Source organism: Sorex araneus, chromosome 3, assembly GCF_027595985.1.
Source record: "Sorex araneus isolate mSorAra2 chromosome 3, mSorAra2.pri, whole genome shotgun sequence".
NCBI lineage: Eukaryota > Metazoa > Chordata > Mammalia > Eulipotyphla > Soricidae > Sorex > Sorex araneus.
The window spans coordinates 197381824-197398243 of NC_073304.1; the positions used below are offsets into that span (position 1 = coordinate 197381824).

The 16420-nt window shown below is 46.4% G+C and overlaps 1 protein-coding gene across 1 annotated transcript in view; it reads right to left on the minus strand.

Moving 5' to 3' along the window:
- CRLF3 (cytokine receptor like factor 3) overlaps positions 1–16420 on the minus strand; it is a 41439-nt gene that overhangs the window by 14964 nt on the left and 10055 nt on the right. Inside the window, exons 2-5 of the mRNA XM_055131369.1 lie at positions 9327–9534; positions 5208–5295; positions 4341–4518; positions 484–706 (exon numbers count right to left, since the gene is read on the minus strand). Of these exons, the coding sequence (XP_054987344.1) occupies positions 484–706; positions 4341–4518; positions 5208–5295; positions 9327–9534 (697 nt within the window). The remainder of the gene's footprint in view (positions 1–483; positions 707–4340; positions 4519–5207; positions 5296–9326; positions 9535–16420) is intronic.

Below are 16420 nucleotides of genomic sequence, written 5' to 3' on the forward strand. Positions count from 1 at the left end.
CATAGTAGGGAGGGCATTGCCTTGTACATGGCTGACCAACATTCAATCCCTGACATCCCATAAGTTCTCCCAAGCCTGCCAGGAGTGATCCCTGAGCACAGAGCCAGGAGTCAGCCCTGCCCAGTGCCGGGTGTGGCTCAAAAACAAAAACAGGGGGGCTGGAGCGATAATACAGTGGGTAGGGCGTTTGCCTGCGGTTTGATTCTCAGCCTCCCATATGGTCCCCTGAACACCGCCAGGAGTGATTCCTGAGGGCAAAGCCAGGAGTAACCCCTGAGCATCTCTGGGTGTGACCCAAAAAGAAAAAAAATTAATTAAAAAAAAAACATAAACAGAAGTAAAGGCACATTCCCTGATGCTTCCATCCATATGGTGCTTTTCCCTGATGGATGAGGTTGTGGGGACACAGCCAGGGACACAGAGTGCAGGTGCTGAAACGCACTGCCACAGTGGCGCTTCTCGGCTGAGGGGGCATCTGCATACCATGCGGCACCAGGGTGGAGTGGCCCGTCTGGGGGACACTCCAGGGACTCCACTCCTGCCGACCGTCTCCCCGGGCACACACTCGGAACTGGTAGTCCACGTTGGGGTCTATGTGCAGCACGATGAACTCTGTCTCCGAGCCGACGTACACGTCCTCGAAGTGACTGGCCGTGCCCTTGCGGAACTGGAGCCTGTAGTCCTGGGCTGTGAAGTCATCGTCCACCTGAAAGGAGAAACGCTTCATGAGACGGAAATCACAACTGAACCTCTGCCAGTGTCCCGGCTTCACACTACCGGCTGGGGAGGCCAGAGTGACAGCAGGCTGGGGAGGTGTGTGCCTTCCACACCCGCAAGCTGGGTTTGATCGCAATCATTCCCTACGGTCCCCCGAGCACCACTAGGAGTAGTTCCTGAGTGCAGAGCCAGGAGTAAGCCTTAAGCATTGCCAGTATAGCTCCAAAACAAAAAAAAAAATTTTTTTTTAAAAAAGGAAAGAACAATGAATGGGACCATTGTGGGTCCAGCACAGAGGGACATGCTGACGTGGCTGCTCCCAGAAGGGCGTAGGAAACACACTCTCCACACTTTCCTTTCCTCCTCTCTTCTCTGCAAGTGCCCCAGAGAGAGGAAAGAGCCTCCTGAGGTGAGAGAAAGAATTCACACACCCCAGCTTGGGATGCAGGCAAGTCCAGAGCAGACCGCCTACTTTCCTTTTCTTTAAACCACATGCTTTATAAACACTTCCCCATTTGTTACAAGAAAAATCTAGTTCCTCTGAAAACTGACATACAGGGGCTAAAGCGATAACACAGCGGGTAGGACGTTTGCCTTGCACGCAGCAAACTGAGGTTCAATCCCCGGCATCCCATATGGTCCCCCAAGCATCGCCAGGAGTAATTCCTAAATGCAGAGTCAGGAGTAATCCCTGAGCACTGCTGGGTGTGATGCAAAAAGAAAAAAAAAAGACATAGATTACATATATTTTCAGAGACCATAGCTGGACCGAGGTGCCAAGGATGAGGAAGATGAGGAAGAAGAGGAGGAGCAGGTGGTTCTTGTGGAATTGTCAGGGACTAGAGATTTTGATTTTCTTTCAAAAATGTGAAAATAAATGCAAAATTCTGGTGTGTCTTCTATTTGAAGATAGGTGCAGAATTTAATGTAAGAATAAATGGGGCAGGGGCTAGAGCAATAGCACAGTGGGTAGGGCATTTGCCTTGCACACAGCTGATCTGGGTTCAATTCCCAGCATCCCATATGGTCTCCTGAGCACCACCAGGAGTAATTCCTGAGTGCAGAGCCAGGAACAACCCTCGAGCACCTCTGGGTGTGACCCAAAAAGAATAAACAGGGCACTTTTGGCACCATTTAAGCTCCATCATTGGCCATGACCCAGAGACTCTAAAACAAATTTCAAAAGAGATCTATAAGAGGTAGAATTTCTTCTGGATCCTGCACAAAGCTGTGTTAACCTGGGACAATCCAGTGGAGGGGTGGGTGAGCCTAGCACCCAACCAAACAGAGCCCTGGCAGTCGAAAAACTCCATGCTCCACAACTGCTACCATGCTCCCGGCCAGACCACATGGCTCAGATAAGTCTCATCCAGAAATTAATTTGTTGAAAAACTCAGGTATGTGGGTTTTATGGCTGAAATCTCCAGCTCTCATGATTTGGGGGTGGGCTACCTCCCCCCACCTCCCTGTACCTCTGGAAGCCCGGCAATCATGCACCTATCCCAAAGCGGCCAACAGAATTTGACTCCAGCTGTATCACCCTGTTAGAAATTTTGGACACCTGAGTGTGTGGCCACAATTTTGGCCTTGCGACATCTCAAACTCTACAACACTGATAAACCAGGAGTAGCACACCAGATTGGGTGGGATGTAACAGAGAAGGCAACCGAGCTCAATGTTTTTTTTAGTTTGTTTACGAAATGTAAACAAAGGCTTAACCTGTAACAACATCTTAGTGATCTCCTATACAAGGGCTTAAGGGATCCATGGTGAGATACAGCCATCTTCACTAACTTTCTTCTAAGGGAACATTTTTTAATCATCCTTTTAGCAAATTATTTATAACAAGCAATGTAAAATAATTATTGAGGACCTACCATGGGGGCAGACTCAAGGGTGGTTGGGAAAACTGGAAATAATGGTGCAAAGATACAATGGTGGTGGGATTGGTATTCAAATATTGAATGTCTGTGACTAAACTAATGACTTTAAATAAAGTTATTAAAAAAGAAGAGAAAAGAAAAATGGTCTGGTCTTGATGTAATACTATTGAAGACATATTAAAAATGCAAAGTTAAGTACCTCACAATACACCATTCATATAACCAGGAGAATTAACACATCACATAAGGCACAAGAATGAGAGCTCAACAGGCTGAACCTGTCCAGCACTGCCCAGAGCAGCCCGTGAGCACCGAGGCCCTGAGGAACACTGTATGGGGGCCAAACTCCTGGCTTACTCCTGGCTCTACGAAGACTCAGGGATCACTCCTGGCTGAGCTCAGGGAACCACACGGGACAGGACGGCGGGGGCTGGACCAGGGTCGATCCTGTGCAAGGCAAGCTCCCTGCCCATCACATAACCTCTCTAGCTCTGAATCCTTTTTATAACAAATGAAAAAGTATGTGTGCGTATATATTTTAATTTTAACTTAATTTATTTTTATTTTAGTATTTGCAGAGCCAGGATTTGATCGCAGAACTTCACATGCCAAGGTAAGTGCTCTGTTGCCGAGCTATAACTCCAGACCCCAAGACTTCATTTCTCATTTTTGTTTTGTTTTCTGGCCACATACTATGGTGCTCGGAATATTCTCAGCTCTGTGTTGAGGAGTGACCCATGGATAAGCTCCAGGGACCAAATGCAATGCCAAGAACTAAACTGGGGGTTGCCCAGATGCAAGACAAGTGCTTGATTCCCCTGTCCTACGGCTCTGGCCCTAGGCTTTACTTTTTAACATTACATTTAAGAAAAGAGTCCACAGAGGACGGAAGGCAGCTCAAAGGGCTAAATTGCATCCCTTGCATGTACGAGCTCCCGGTTTGATCCCAGCCCCCAGCAGCACTTGGAACAACCCTAATCACCAAGCCAGGGGTAACCCCAAATACAAGTGGTGTGGCCCAACATCCAAGCACATAAGTTTTTGGCAGTGTGCCGCCACTCTGAGCTGATGTGTCCGTGAACCACAGCCAAGACACTGTGACTCATCTGGATCTGGTGTCGATCTAAAATATGGCAATTCAGATGCCAAATAGGATCTAAGACACAAAACTCTTGGCAATGTTTAGAGTATGAAGAAACCATGCTTCAGTCATTTTATTTCAGAGTGTTATTATTAGTTCTACACAGAACAGAAAAATAGCCCACACCCATCGTTACATCTTTTGACTTTCATGATAAACAAATGGAGGCAAGCCCTAGCTCGCAAAGAGTTAAGTTTAAGAGAGAATACTGCTATGAAGATTTTTAAAAGGATATTCAAGGCTGGGACTGCAGATAAGTAGCAGAGCACTTGTCCAGCATGCAGTGGATTTAATTCCTGGTATTTAATTTACTGATTAAATAATTTAAAAAGAAAATAAAAGGATCTTTAAGAGTGCTGGAGAGAGTATCGCATAGTGGGTAAGGTGCCTGCCTTGTACAAGACCAACCCATGTTCGATCCCCAGCATCCTGTATGGTCCCTTGAACCCAGCCAGTAGCAACCCCTGAGTGCAGAGCCAGGAGTAAGCCCTGAGCACTGCCAGGTGTGGCACAAAAGCAAACAAACCCAAAAAAGTAAAAGGTCCCCAAATCTCATATCCATAAAGTGGAAGTCCCGTGTACAGTTCTGAATCACATACCTTACACCATCGGACTATGATACCTCCAGGTTTCTCTATCAGTTCTTCTATCTGTACTGGTGGGCGAGATGCTACGGTTCCATGCTTAAAAATGTGGTCTTTTACTATGTTAAGAATCGAGTCATCCAGCTGAGCCGATAAACAGGGCACGTCAACCAGTAAAGGCACCTCTGGTAAGCTAAGAAAAACAAACTCATATGTTTATGTGACTCTTGACTGGGAGTTAAAAAATATAAGGAATGTTTGAGATCAATCATAAACTCTAAGGATGCTGTAGACATAAATAAAGCTAATGCAGAGGAGGTTTGCAAGATAGTGTAAGAATTTTCTTTCCTCGGGGCTGGAAAGATATAGTACAGTGGGTAAGGTATTTGCTTTGCACGTGGCTGACCTGGGTTTGATCCAAGCAGCACCAAGAATAACTCCTGAGTATAGAGCCAAGAGTAAACTGTTAGCACCACCAGGTGTAGCCCAAAACCAAGAACTAAACAAAGTCCATCCAAAGGGGCCACGGAGTGGGTAGGGTGCTTGCCTCGCACACGGGAGACCCAGTTTTGATTCCCAATATCCCATGGGGTCCCATGATCCCTGAGTACTGCAGGAGTGATTCCTGAGTGCAGAACCAGGAATAATCCCTGAGCATCATTGGGTATAGGTCCACCTCCACCCCCACAAAAAAAAAAATATATATATATATGAGGAAGGGGCCAAGGAGATGACTCCTTGCAGTGAGCCTGGGTTCAATCTTCAACACTGCCTGGTTTCCAAAGGACTACCAGCACTGAGGCAGGAGTAGCCCCCAGAACTGCCATCTATAGCCTCAAACCCAAAGTAAATTAACTCAGGCCGAAGGCATAACTTTCTTACCTATCCAATTGAATGTGTGAAGCCTTTTTGGTAAAGCTCCAGAGTTTTTCATTGTGTTCTCCGACGCCACCAAGGAGGGCGATCTCTCCTATAAATAGCAGTGAAAGAACACAGTGGTAAGTGGTCATGTCACACAACAGTCGACACAGTCATGGTAAGGTGTGCAGACGAGTCTCCAGTCCACCATCAAATTTCCAAAACTGTGGGTAAGACCGACAGGAAAAAGGGGTGGGCACGCAATGCCACCAGTTTACCAGACATGAAAGTTAAACTCAAGGAAATCTGGTTTAGCAACTAAATTTATACAGAGGTTCAGAGAATAAGGGCATGGGGTTGTAGGAAAGCCAAAAGAGCTGACTCCAGGAAAGAGTAAAAAAATACCTAATATGATTAATAGAAGATATCTGACTAGAAATGACACGGCAGGGGCCGGAGCAATAGTACAGTGAGGAGGGTGCATGCCTCACACGCAGCTGATGGAGCCCCAGCACCGTACATCGTCCCTCGAGCCCCACCAGGAATGATCCAAGCGCAGCACTGGGAGTAAGCCCTGAATACTGCTGGGTGTGACAAGACAAAAAAAAGAAAAGGAAAGAAGAGGAGGGGAGGGAAGGGGAAGGGAGGGGAGGGGAGGGGAGGGGAGGAAGAAAAAAGAAAAGAAAGAAAAGAAAAAAAAGAAAAGAAAAGAGAAAAGAAGAGAAAAGGAGAGGAAAGGAAAGGAAAGGAAAGGAAAGGAAAGGAAAGGAAAGGAAAGGAAAGGAAAGGAGAGGAGAGGAGAGGAGAGGAGAGGGAAGAAAGAAAAAAAGAAAAGAGGAAAGAAAAGAAAAGAAGAGAAAAGAAAAGAAAAAAGAAAAGAAAAGAAAAGAAAAGAAAAGAAAAGAAAAGAAAAGAAAAGAAAAGAAAAGAAAAGAAAAAATCCAGCAGAACGATGAAAGAGAAATGCTGCTGTGTGATGACTTCAAAAGACAACCATCTTGGCTGGAGCAATAGCACAGTGGGTAGGGCGTTTGCCTTGCACACAGCTGACCCAGGTTCAATTCCCAGCATCCCATACGGTCCCCTGAGCACCGCCAGGAGTAATTCCTGAGTGTAGAGCCAGGAGTGGCCCCTGTGCATCGCTGGGACCCAAAAAGCAAAAAAAAAAAAACAAAAGACAACCATCTGCCGAGGCCTTCCACAGCTCGAAAGGGCACACTACCAGCCCCTGTTCCATTTGAATGTGCCCCGAAGCTCCTCAAGGGTTTGGAGGTTACTTGATTTTCTCTCACCAAAAGAAAAACAGAGACACTGAACATGGCCTCAAAAATCTCCAAATTCCGTAAAATATATTTTATCGCTGGAGAGGGAAAGAAAGGGGAGTATGCATTCTAAAATATTAGTGGAAAAAAAAAACAAACACCCAAAAAGTATCAGATGCAATAGTATCTATCTCAAAATAAAGCAAAGGATTGTTTTCTAAAGTCAACTGCCTCAGTTCTCAGGGTGACGGGAACATCATCCTGACCTGTGCTGACCTGCTTCTGAGTTTGTTTCCAAATACAGTCTCCAGGGAAAGACATTCTGTGTTTTGCCTAAAAGAATTTTTTTCAGGGGCCAGAGCAATAGTACAGTGGGTAGAGCACTTGCCTTGCATGCAAGCACTTGACCCAGGTTCAAAGCCCGGCATTCCATCAAGTCCCCTGAGCCTGCCAGGAGTGTTCCCTGAGCATAGAGCTAGTAGGACCACTAAGCATCACCCGTGTTGCCCAAAAACCAAAACAAAAAAATTTTTTTTTTAATTTTAGAAGCAATGCTGAACAGCAAGTAAACACTGCCTATTGCCGGTATGACAAAAGTGTAGGGGGCCGCAGAGATAGTGCAGTGGGCAGGGCGCTTGCCTTGCATGCAAACAACCTGGGTTGGATCCCCTGCACCCAATATGGTCTCCTGAGCACTGCTAGGAGTAATTTCTGAGTGCAGAGCCAGGAGTAATATAATAACTCCCGAGCTTCACTAGATGATGCTTTTTGCTCCCCCACCCTCAAAAAAAGAAGACAAACATGTAGTAAATAACGATAGAGAAATAGTACAGCAAGTAGGGAGCTAGTCTTGCACACAGCCAATCGCATTCGATCCTCAGCATCCATCTGGTCCCCCAAGTACTGCCAGGAAATTTCTGAGTGCAGAATAAAGAGAAAGAACATTACCAGGTGAGGCCCCAAAAACACAAAAGTGTAGCCTGTCAAGAGGCTACACTACATTACAGTATGTAATCCGGGACCAAAACCAGGATTTATTTCTAGTTGGAATGACAGACTTCTGAGAGACAAATCCTCTTCTCCCCCTTCGTATTTAGATACGGAAGGGTGGGGGGCACACCTGTCCATTCTCAGGGCTTACTCCTGGCTCAGTGCTCAAGGATCATTCCTGGTGGTGCTTGGAAAATCATATTCAGTATCAGGGACTGAACTGAACTGAGATCAGGCAATTGCAAGACAATACCCAATGACTCCTGTTCTATCTTTCCGGCCAGTTTTTCTTTTTTTCTGTAATCAGACAATCACTGATAGTTAACATTTATTGACCATCAATTCTAAGAAAATCTTAAAAACAGCTTTACTAGGGCCAGAAAGATAGCACAGTGGGTGAGCCTTGCACATGGTCTCCCTGGGTTCGATTCCCAGCACTGCCCCTAGTCCCCCAAGCCAGCTAGGAGCGATCCCTGGGCACAGAACCAGGAGTCAGCCCTGAGCAAACCAAAACAGCAGCTTTGCACCTCATCTCAGCCGTCACTTCTCCATTTCTTTCCCACACCACTGCTGCAAGTTTCCTTTTCATTTTGAGAGAGAGGCCGGCTACACGGGGCAATGCTCTGGGGACCGTGTGATGCAAAACACGCCCAGTAGCCCTGAGAGGCCTCTCCCTGATGACTTCCACTGCTGCAACTTTCTAATCGGTTCCGGGCACCTCCCGTCTCTTGATTGGTAGAACATCTTCAAATGACAGACACTGTATAGAGTCGGAGCAACAGCACAGCATGGAGGGTATTCACTTTGATTCCCCCATCCCAGACGATCCCCCAAGCACCATGGGGATCAAGCCCTGAGCATTACTGGGTACGAATCCCCCCACCCAAAAAGATTAATAAAATACAAGTTTTTAAATGGAAATATTATTGAATTCTGCTCCCAAAAGTACTTCAATAGTCAATAATACTTCATTTACTACACGCATGATGTTACTTCTGCTTTTCATCATGCTGCTCCTCACCTTCTTCCTTTGTCTGCTTGGTGAGTTTCTCCACGCCCCGTGGAACTCCTTCCACAGAGAGCTCTCCTACACATTCCAGACTGAGCCCAGCACTGCCCTGACAGGGCGCCCCAAAAGGCCTTGGGGTCCCTCAGCCTGGGTGTCCTGCTCATTGTGCTGTGAGCAGGGGGAAACTATCACCTTTTAGTGTAATGTACCTGACAAGACTGTGAAGAAAAGTACGTCGGTAAGATGGAAGAAAGGTATGGACACGGTTTAACCATTACTGGGCCACAGAAACAAGACAGAGGTGAAGGTGGTTGCCCTGAATGGGGCTGAGCCCACTGCTAGTGGCTGTTTGATCCCCGGCACCACACATGATCCCGGAGCACCACAGGAATGATCCCTGAGCACAGAGCCAGGGGTACGCCCCCAGCACTGCTGGGTCTGGCCCCAAACTCCCCACCCCTCCAAAAAAGAAAAAAAGTCTACGTTATGAAGGTGCGCATAATTGACACTCAACTGCACCTGCCCTGGGAAACCTGACTGTGAGGCTCTCATGCCATGAGCACACTGAGCACCCACAAATCACCAGGACGCTGCCGACAGCCTGGAAGTGCCGATAGGAAATATTCCACAGTTTTCCCTTTCTGGAGCGTCCGTCTCAGTGATGCTCGGGACCCGGCAGCTACAGGACTCAAACCTGGGTCTCCCACACGCAAAGTCTGCAGTCCGGCCCCCTGAGTCACGTCCTGAGAGACAGAACAGTGGGAAAGGTGCTTGCCTTGCACACAGCTGACCTGAGTGCACACAGCTGGTCGTGGTCCCCAAACAAACAACAAAGAAACAAAACCAGGCCAGTGCCACGCTGGGCTGCTCCTGGAGGCCCACCTTCGTGCACCAAGTCCTCTGCGGTGTTGACTCCGTGCTCTATGAGCTTCTGGCAGTCATCGAGGGGCTTGATGGTCTCCTGTTCGATGCTGTCCACCTCCTGCAAGAGGCTCACCAATCTCTCATCCAGAAGCTTCCCTAGGGTTCCCTTTAAGTCATTAAAATGCTGTTTGAGGACATCTCTTGTCTGTGATGCACTCTCTTTGATCTGAAAAGAAACAGCACAGAAATTCAGTCGGAATCTCCAGAAAATACTAATCCCCAGGTAGCACCCATAAAAAAATCGCAAGGCAATACACATTCACTGATCAGTCAGGTGAATGTCCTAAAACTGACTTCGGGTGAAATAAAACAGGGATTCCTGGAGGAGCCCGGGGATCATATGGAGTGTGGGGGAGGGAACCCAGGTCTGCCACGTGCCAGGCAAGCACCCTGCCTGCCACATTATCTCTCCAGCCCCTTTTCTTGTCTTGTGCCAGGGATGGAAACCAGGTTCTCACACACAGGACGCATGTGTTCTACCACTGAGCCATACCCAAGCTCTCACTGTTGTTCGTAATTTTTCATAATTTTTTTTAAAAGACAAAATTGTTATATTGTTATTATCTGCACAGAATAGTTCTTGGCAATTGTTCCAGTAAAAATTTCTAGTTTTTGTTTTGTTCTGTTTTTGCCAAGAGATCAAACCCAGAGCCTCACAGATACACCGGCACCACTGTATGTGACTAAAACGATAGAATAAACATAAAATCCAGGGCTAGGTTCATAGTAGCACTGTAGCACTGTCGTCCCGTTGTTCATTGATTTGCCAAGTGGGCACCAGACTTGTTGTTAGTATTTTTTTTTTTTTTTTTTGCTTTTTGGGTCACACCTGGTGATGCACAGGGGTTACTCCTGGCTCATGCACTCAGGAATTACTCCTGGCAGTGCTCAGGGGACCATATGGGATGCTGGGAATCGAACCTGGGTCAGCCTCGTGCAAGGCAAATGCCCTACCAGCTGTGCTATCGCTCCAGCCCCACCATACTTGTTGTTACTGTTTTTGGCATACCGAATACGCCACGGGTAGCTTGCCAGGCTCTGCCATGCGGGCAGGATACTCTCGGTAGCTTGCCTGGTTCTCCGAGAGGGACAGAGGAGTCAAACCCGGGTGTTAATTACTGTGCATGTGTCCCAAAGGGCCAAAAGACCAGTGTAAATGCTTTGCATGCGGGAGGCCCTGGGTTCAATCCCTAATACTGAACATTCCCCAAGCAATCCACTAGGACCTCCAAGGATTCACCAAGTATGGCCCAAAAGTTACACATAACTCTCTTTTTCACTAAAGAGGGAGATTCTAACTATAAGTCAGTTGAATTATATAAAATGCATATTTAGCAGATACTTATTATACTCATATGGCATGTTGTTATTGCCCTATGCTGATTTTACCTTTATTGAGGACACTTGAAGTCTAAAATAAACCCAGAAAGAAGTATCAGGATCATGGGCTGGAAGGATAGTACAGCAGATGAGGCATTTGTCTTGCACAAAGCCAACCCGGTTTTGATCCCCAGCATCCCATATGATCCCCAAAGCCCATCAGGAGTGATCCCTGAGCACAGAGTCGGAGTAAACCCTAAGTACTGCTGGGTGTGCCCCCCCAAAAAAAAAACTAATAAAATTTATACATTTTATTTATTTTTATACTACATTTTAAAAGCAGAATAGCAAAACTATTTCCTAGATGTTTATAATTATGTAAAAACAAAAGAATGCCCTTGTCCAAAGACAGCTGAGAATGAGAGAAAGAGCATCTTATGATTTTGATATAGCATATGGAATACTGCTGGAAATGCAGATTCTCAGGGATGGAGAAATAATCCAGTGAGTAAAGAGCTTGTCTTGCATGTGGCCGACCCAGGTTCAATCCCCAGCACCCAATATGGTCCCCAGAGCACAACCAGGAGTAATTCCTGAGTGCCAAGTAAGGAGTAAACTCTTAGCATCACTGAGTGTGCTCCTTCCCCCCCACCAAAAAAAAGAAAAAAAAAAATTCAGATTCTCAGACCCCACCATACGTGTACTGAATCAGAATTTGCATTTTTATCAAGATCCCAGGTGATTCACAGGCCTTACAGATACCGAAACAAATGAAGACAGTTGAAGACAGTGTTTCTGACATCGGAGAGGAAATTCTGCAGTTGGGCACTGCCAACGAGGCCCCCAGCTACTCTTTAACGGATACAGGAAGTGCACTGGTTAGGTAAAGTCAATTTCCTCTTTAGAAAGAATTCAAAACCCCCTTCAGCTGTGAAGGAGCCTGACAACCCGATTTCTGTTTTTGTTTCAGAACCCCCGCAAAAAGGAAGTTTATGAACTCAGAAGAAAGAATCCACGTCCAAATACACTTTCACTGTGAATTTGGTGTCCGCTTTCCCAAACAATCGATGTTCTAAACTTGACAACAGGTCCAGCATCATTTTCTTCTCCTGGGAGGAGTTGTATAATTTAAGTTTTTATAGTTCATCCAATCTAGTAACTAACCAAGCTCATCTGCTCAGCTTTATGAAACTAATTTTAAATTGCTGACTTCATTGTTGAGTGAATGTCTCCATATCTGACATGGTATCGTGGTTAGCGTGTCAGCTGAACTCTTCATGGCACAGACATGAGACTTTTTTCTGGTAGTTGGGTTGAAGGAAGTCAAATTACAGTGTTGGAACCTGTCTGACTCCAAGCACCGTGCTCTTCCCGCTTTACTCAGCAGTTCAGGACATTAAAATCTCTTTTCAGGGATATGGGGAAGTGTCTGGGCCACAGGACAGGTCAGCGGCTACTCCCAACAGTGTTCAGGGGACTGTGTTCTGCTGGGAATCAGATCAGGGTTGGATGTCTTAACACATGAACTATCTCTCAGGCGAGTCTTGTTTTGTTTTGTTTTGTTTTGGGGTCATAGCCAGTGATGCTCTCAGGGGTCACTTTTGGCTCTGAACTCAGGAATCTAAAGTGGCAGTGCTCAGGGGATCATGTACAGAGCAATGGGGATCAAACTCAAGTCGGCAGCCTGCAAGGCAAGCACTTTCCTATCCCTCCAGCTGCCTCTCTCTGGCAAGTCTTAATTCCTGTATTACCTCTCCGGACCACAGATCCCATTTTATTTTATTTTATTGGTTTGGGGGCCATACCTGGCTGTGCTCAGGGCTTATACCGGGCTCTGCATTCAGGGATCACCCCTGGCAGGCTTGGGGGATTGTATATAGTGCCAGGTATCAAACTTGGATCAGCCATGAGCAAAGTAAGCACCCTAACCACTGTACTATCTCTCTGGCCCTGCAGATCTCATTTAAATGTGTTCCCTGGAAACCTGAGAGATCACTCAGTGGGCAGAACATATACTCCACATATGAGAGGGAGGCTAGGTACCAACATGGTACCACATCCAGTCCCCTGAGCACTGCCAGGAGTGATCACCAGCACAGAGCTGGGAGTGGTCCCTGAGCACTATCAAATGTAACCCCCAAATCAATCACTAAAGAATTCCCAGGCAAACCAATCAATTATGTGTTGACTGAAGACCTTAAAATATTTTCCTGGGGCTGGAGCAATAGCACAGCAGCTAGGGTGTTTGCCTTGCACACGGCCGACCCCGGTTCGATTCCCAGTATCCCATATGGTCCCCTGAGCACCGCCAGGAGTGATTCCCAAGTGCAGAGCCAGGAGTAACCCCTGTGCATCGCCAGGTATGACCAAAAAAACAAAAACAAAACAAAAAAATATTTTTTTCCTTGCACCAAGACTTGTGTAAGGGGCTAGGGCAGAGAATAGGGCTCTTGCCTTGTATGTGGCCAACCCAGCTTCAGTCCCTAGGGCTGGGGAGATAGAACAATGGGTAGGGCACTTGCCTTGCAAGTGGTTGAACCAGATTCAATCCACAGCACCCCAGATGGTCTCCCGAGCCCCACTAGGAGTGATCCCTGAGCGCAGAGCCAGAAATAAGCTCTCAGCACTGCCAGTTGTATCCCCCAAACTCCTTCAAAAAAAAAAAAAAAACAGAATGTGTGATCAGGGGCCTGGGACATAGTTCAAAGAGACGGAGGAACTGGGAGCTCCAGATTCAATTGCATGGGATCTGTGTACTAAAAGATAGGTACACCCGCAATTACTTCTCCACTCTACCAAAGGAAAAAAAAAAAGCAGAGAGAACTTGGGGACCAGAGAGATAGTAAGATTATACAGTGTACAGTGGGTAGGGTACTTGCCTTGCACGTGACCAACCAACTTGAGGTCAACCCCCAGCACCCCTTAGTGGTCACCCGATCCTGCCAGGAGCGATTCCTGAACACTGCCAGACAATATGACACACACACACACACACACACACACACGAGAGAGAGAAAGAGAGAGAGAGAGAGAGAGAGAGAGAGAGAGACAGACAGACAGACAGACAGACAGACAGAGACAGAGAGAAAGACAGAGAGAGAGACAGAGAGAGAATTTTAATAACTAATCATGCTATTTAGCTTTTCTAAAGGGAAGAAAGGCCATGGCTTTAAGGATACAAACTATCTAAAATTCAAGGTCTCAGAAAAGAAACTGCAACAGACATAGTTTATATTGGTTCACAGTATGCTGAGCCAAGTTTTTTCACTAAACTCTACTGTAATGGATAGTTAAGACTTACAAAGTTTCTACCGCAGTTGAATCTAATTCCAAAGCAACTATGTTTCTAAAGTTCAGGCTTAAAAGCCTGAAAGTTCCCAACTCTATGATTCAAGACTAAGTCACACAATATAAAATACACAAACAGTGACTGCCACTTTCCTCCAGAGTTTAGTTACCCTGAAGGTCATAAAACCTGGGGGCCGGGGAGATGGCTCAAAGAGCTGGAGCGCATGCTCTACAGGCAGGACCCTGGACCTCACCTGATAGTCTACCCAACACAGCCAGAACACCCGGCTCATTGGGCGTAGCTCCGGAGCGATCATAAAACCTACCTGAAGGACCAGTAGTCTACAAATCTGGCCGGGGGAAGTAGCTCAACAGTTCAACATCCACCTTGCAGGTGTGAGTTCTTAGGTTCAACCCCCAGCACAGCAAAATTCAAAAAGTAAAAAAACAAATACAAAAGGCACCTGCAGGTGACATGTAACTGTAACACTCGAGAAGAGCTTACCCACACCACAAAGTGAGGACAGTCACTGAGAATCTGAATGCAGTCTGACTCGCACTGAACTCAGTCAGCACTCAGCAATGCCACTCTATTTCCTTCTCTCTTGCAGTTAGGTGTTTTATTTGTAATGCTTATTTGAAACCTTTCATTTATTATTATATTATTAATGGGAGGGTGGGGAAACACACTTGTGATGCACAGGTCTTACTCCGGCTCTGCAATCAGGGATCACTTCTGGTGGGGTCTGAAGGGATCGCATGGGGTGTCAGGGACTAAACCCAGGTTAGCCGTGTGCAACCAGGCTAGCAAGACCTCAGTGTATTCTCTGTACTCACTGTACTCTCTCTGGCCGCATTTGAAACATTTTGAAAGAAAACATTTATGATATGATTTGGCAGTCACCAGTGTCCTCCATAAATGACCCTGGTCCTCATACCCTTGGTACTCCAATCTAAGGAGTCCACTCCACCGAAGACAGGCCGTGTATGTGTCCAGGACACAGGAATATCCAGAGACGCGGAGGCCCGGGCCTCTGCCCTGAGGAGACCTGGCAGCTTCTGCTTTTGCAGCTGTGGGGACTAGAGCCACCAGAGAAGCAGCCTGCCTGGCTATCTAGAAAGAACACACTGAAGGGAGATAAGAGAGAAGGTCCCGCCAAGTCAGCATTCCAAACAAGTCCTGCTAACACCAAGGCCCACACAGGTAAGGGCACATTCTATCCAGAACATTCCAGACAGCGCAGCCATGGGACTGCAACTGCAGTGAGTGTGGCTGCAAAATCTGAACTGCAGATCCCCAGAAGAGTAAGCAAAGAAAACAACGGCGCTTGCAGATTATTTTGCAGCAACAAAGAATCAAATCACATCATAAAGAAATACGCCAGCTACCTGCATTAATGAACAGGGTGAATATAAACAAGGCCATATTAAAAAAAAAAAAAGTCTGCAAAATTACACCCAAGGCTTCCAGAAAGGTATTCAAAGTTTTTTGAGGTCTAGTATGTGCTAGGCTTATAAAGAGGAATAAAACAAGGTCTTAATCTCACAGAAACTGTTGTTCTGGAAACGGAGATAACCACTGTATATAAAACCATAATAAAAATGTATTAAACTCTTACACAGCACAAACTGGCATCAAAGCTAAAAAGAGGGGCTGGAGAGATAGCACAGCGGGTAGGGCATTTGCCTTGCACGCGGCCGACCCGGGTTCAAATCCCAGCATCCCATATGGTCCCCTGAGCACGGCCAGGGGTAATTCCTGAGTGCAGAGCCAGGAGTAACCCCTGTGCATTGCCAGGTGTGACCCAAAAAGAAAAAAAAAAAAAAAAAAAAGCTAAAAAGAAGTGTGTTTTGCTGGGAAAGATTGTAACTGCCAGGTGGATAAATAGAGGATGTCACCTTGATTAATAATATTTAGGGGCTGGAACGATAGCATAGCGGGTAGAGTGTTGGCCTTGCACATGGCCGACCTGGGTTCAATTTCCAGCATCCCATATGGTCCCCTGAGCACCGCCAGGAGTAACTTCTGAGTGTATGAGCCAGGAGTACCTGTGCATCGCCAGGTGTAACCCAAAAAGCAAAAACAACAATATTTAATGTGCGTTATTATTACTATGGGCTGGGGCGATAGCTCAGCGGGTACGCAGTTGACCTGGGTTCGATTCCTCCACCCCTCTCGGAGAGCCTGGCAAGCTACTGAGAGTATCTCACCTGCACAGCAGAGCCTGGCAAGCTACTCATGGCATGTTCGATATGCCAAAAACAGTAACAACAAATCTCACAATGGAGATGTTACTGGTGCCCGCTCGAGCAAATCGATGAGCAATGGGATGATAGTGATACAGTGAATACTATGGCAAATATTTCCTCAACATTTCATGTGTCTTAAGCACTGAGCTAAGCTTTTATCTTTGTGATGCCAGAGATAAAACCCCAAATTGGGG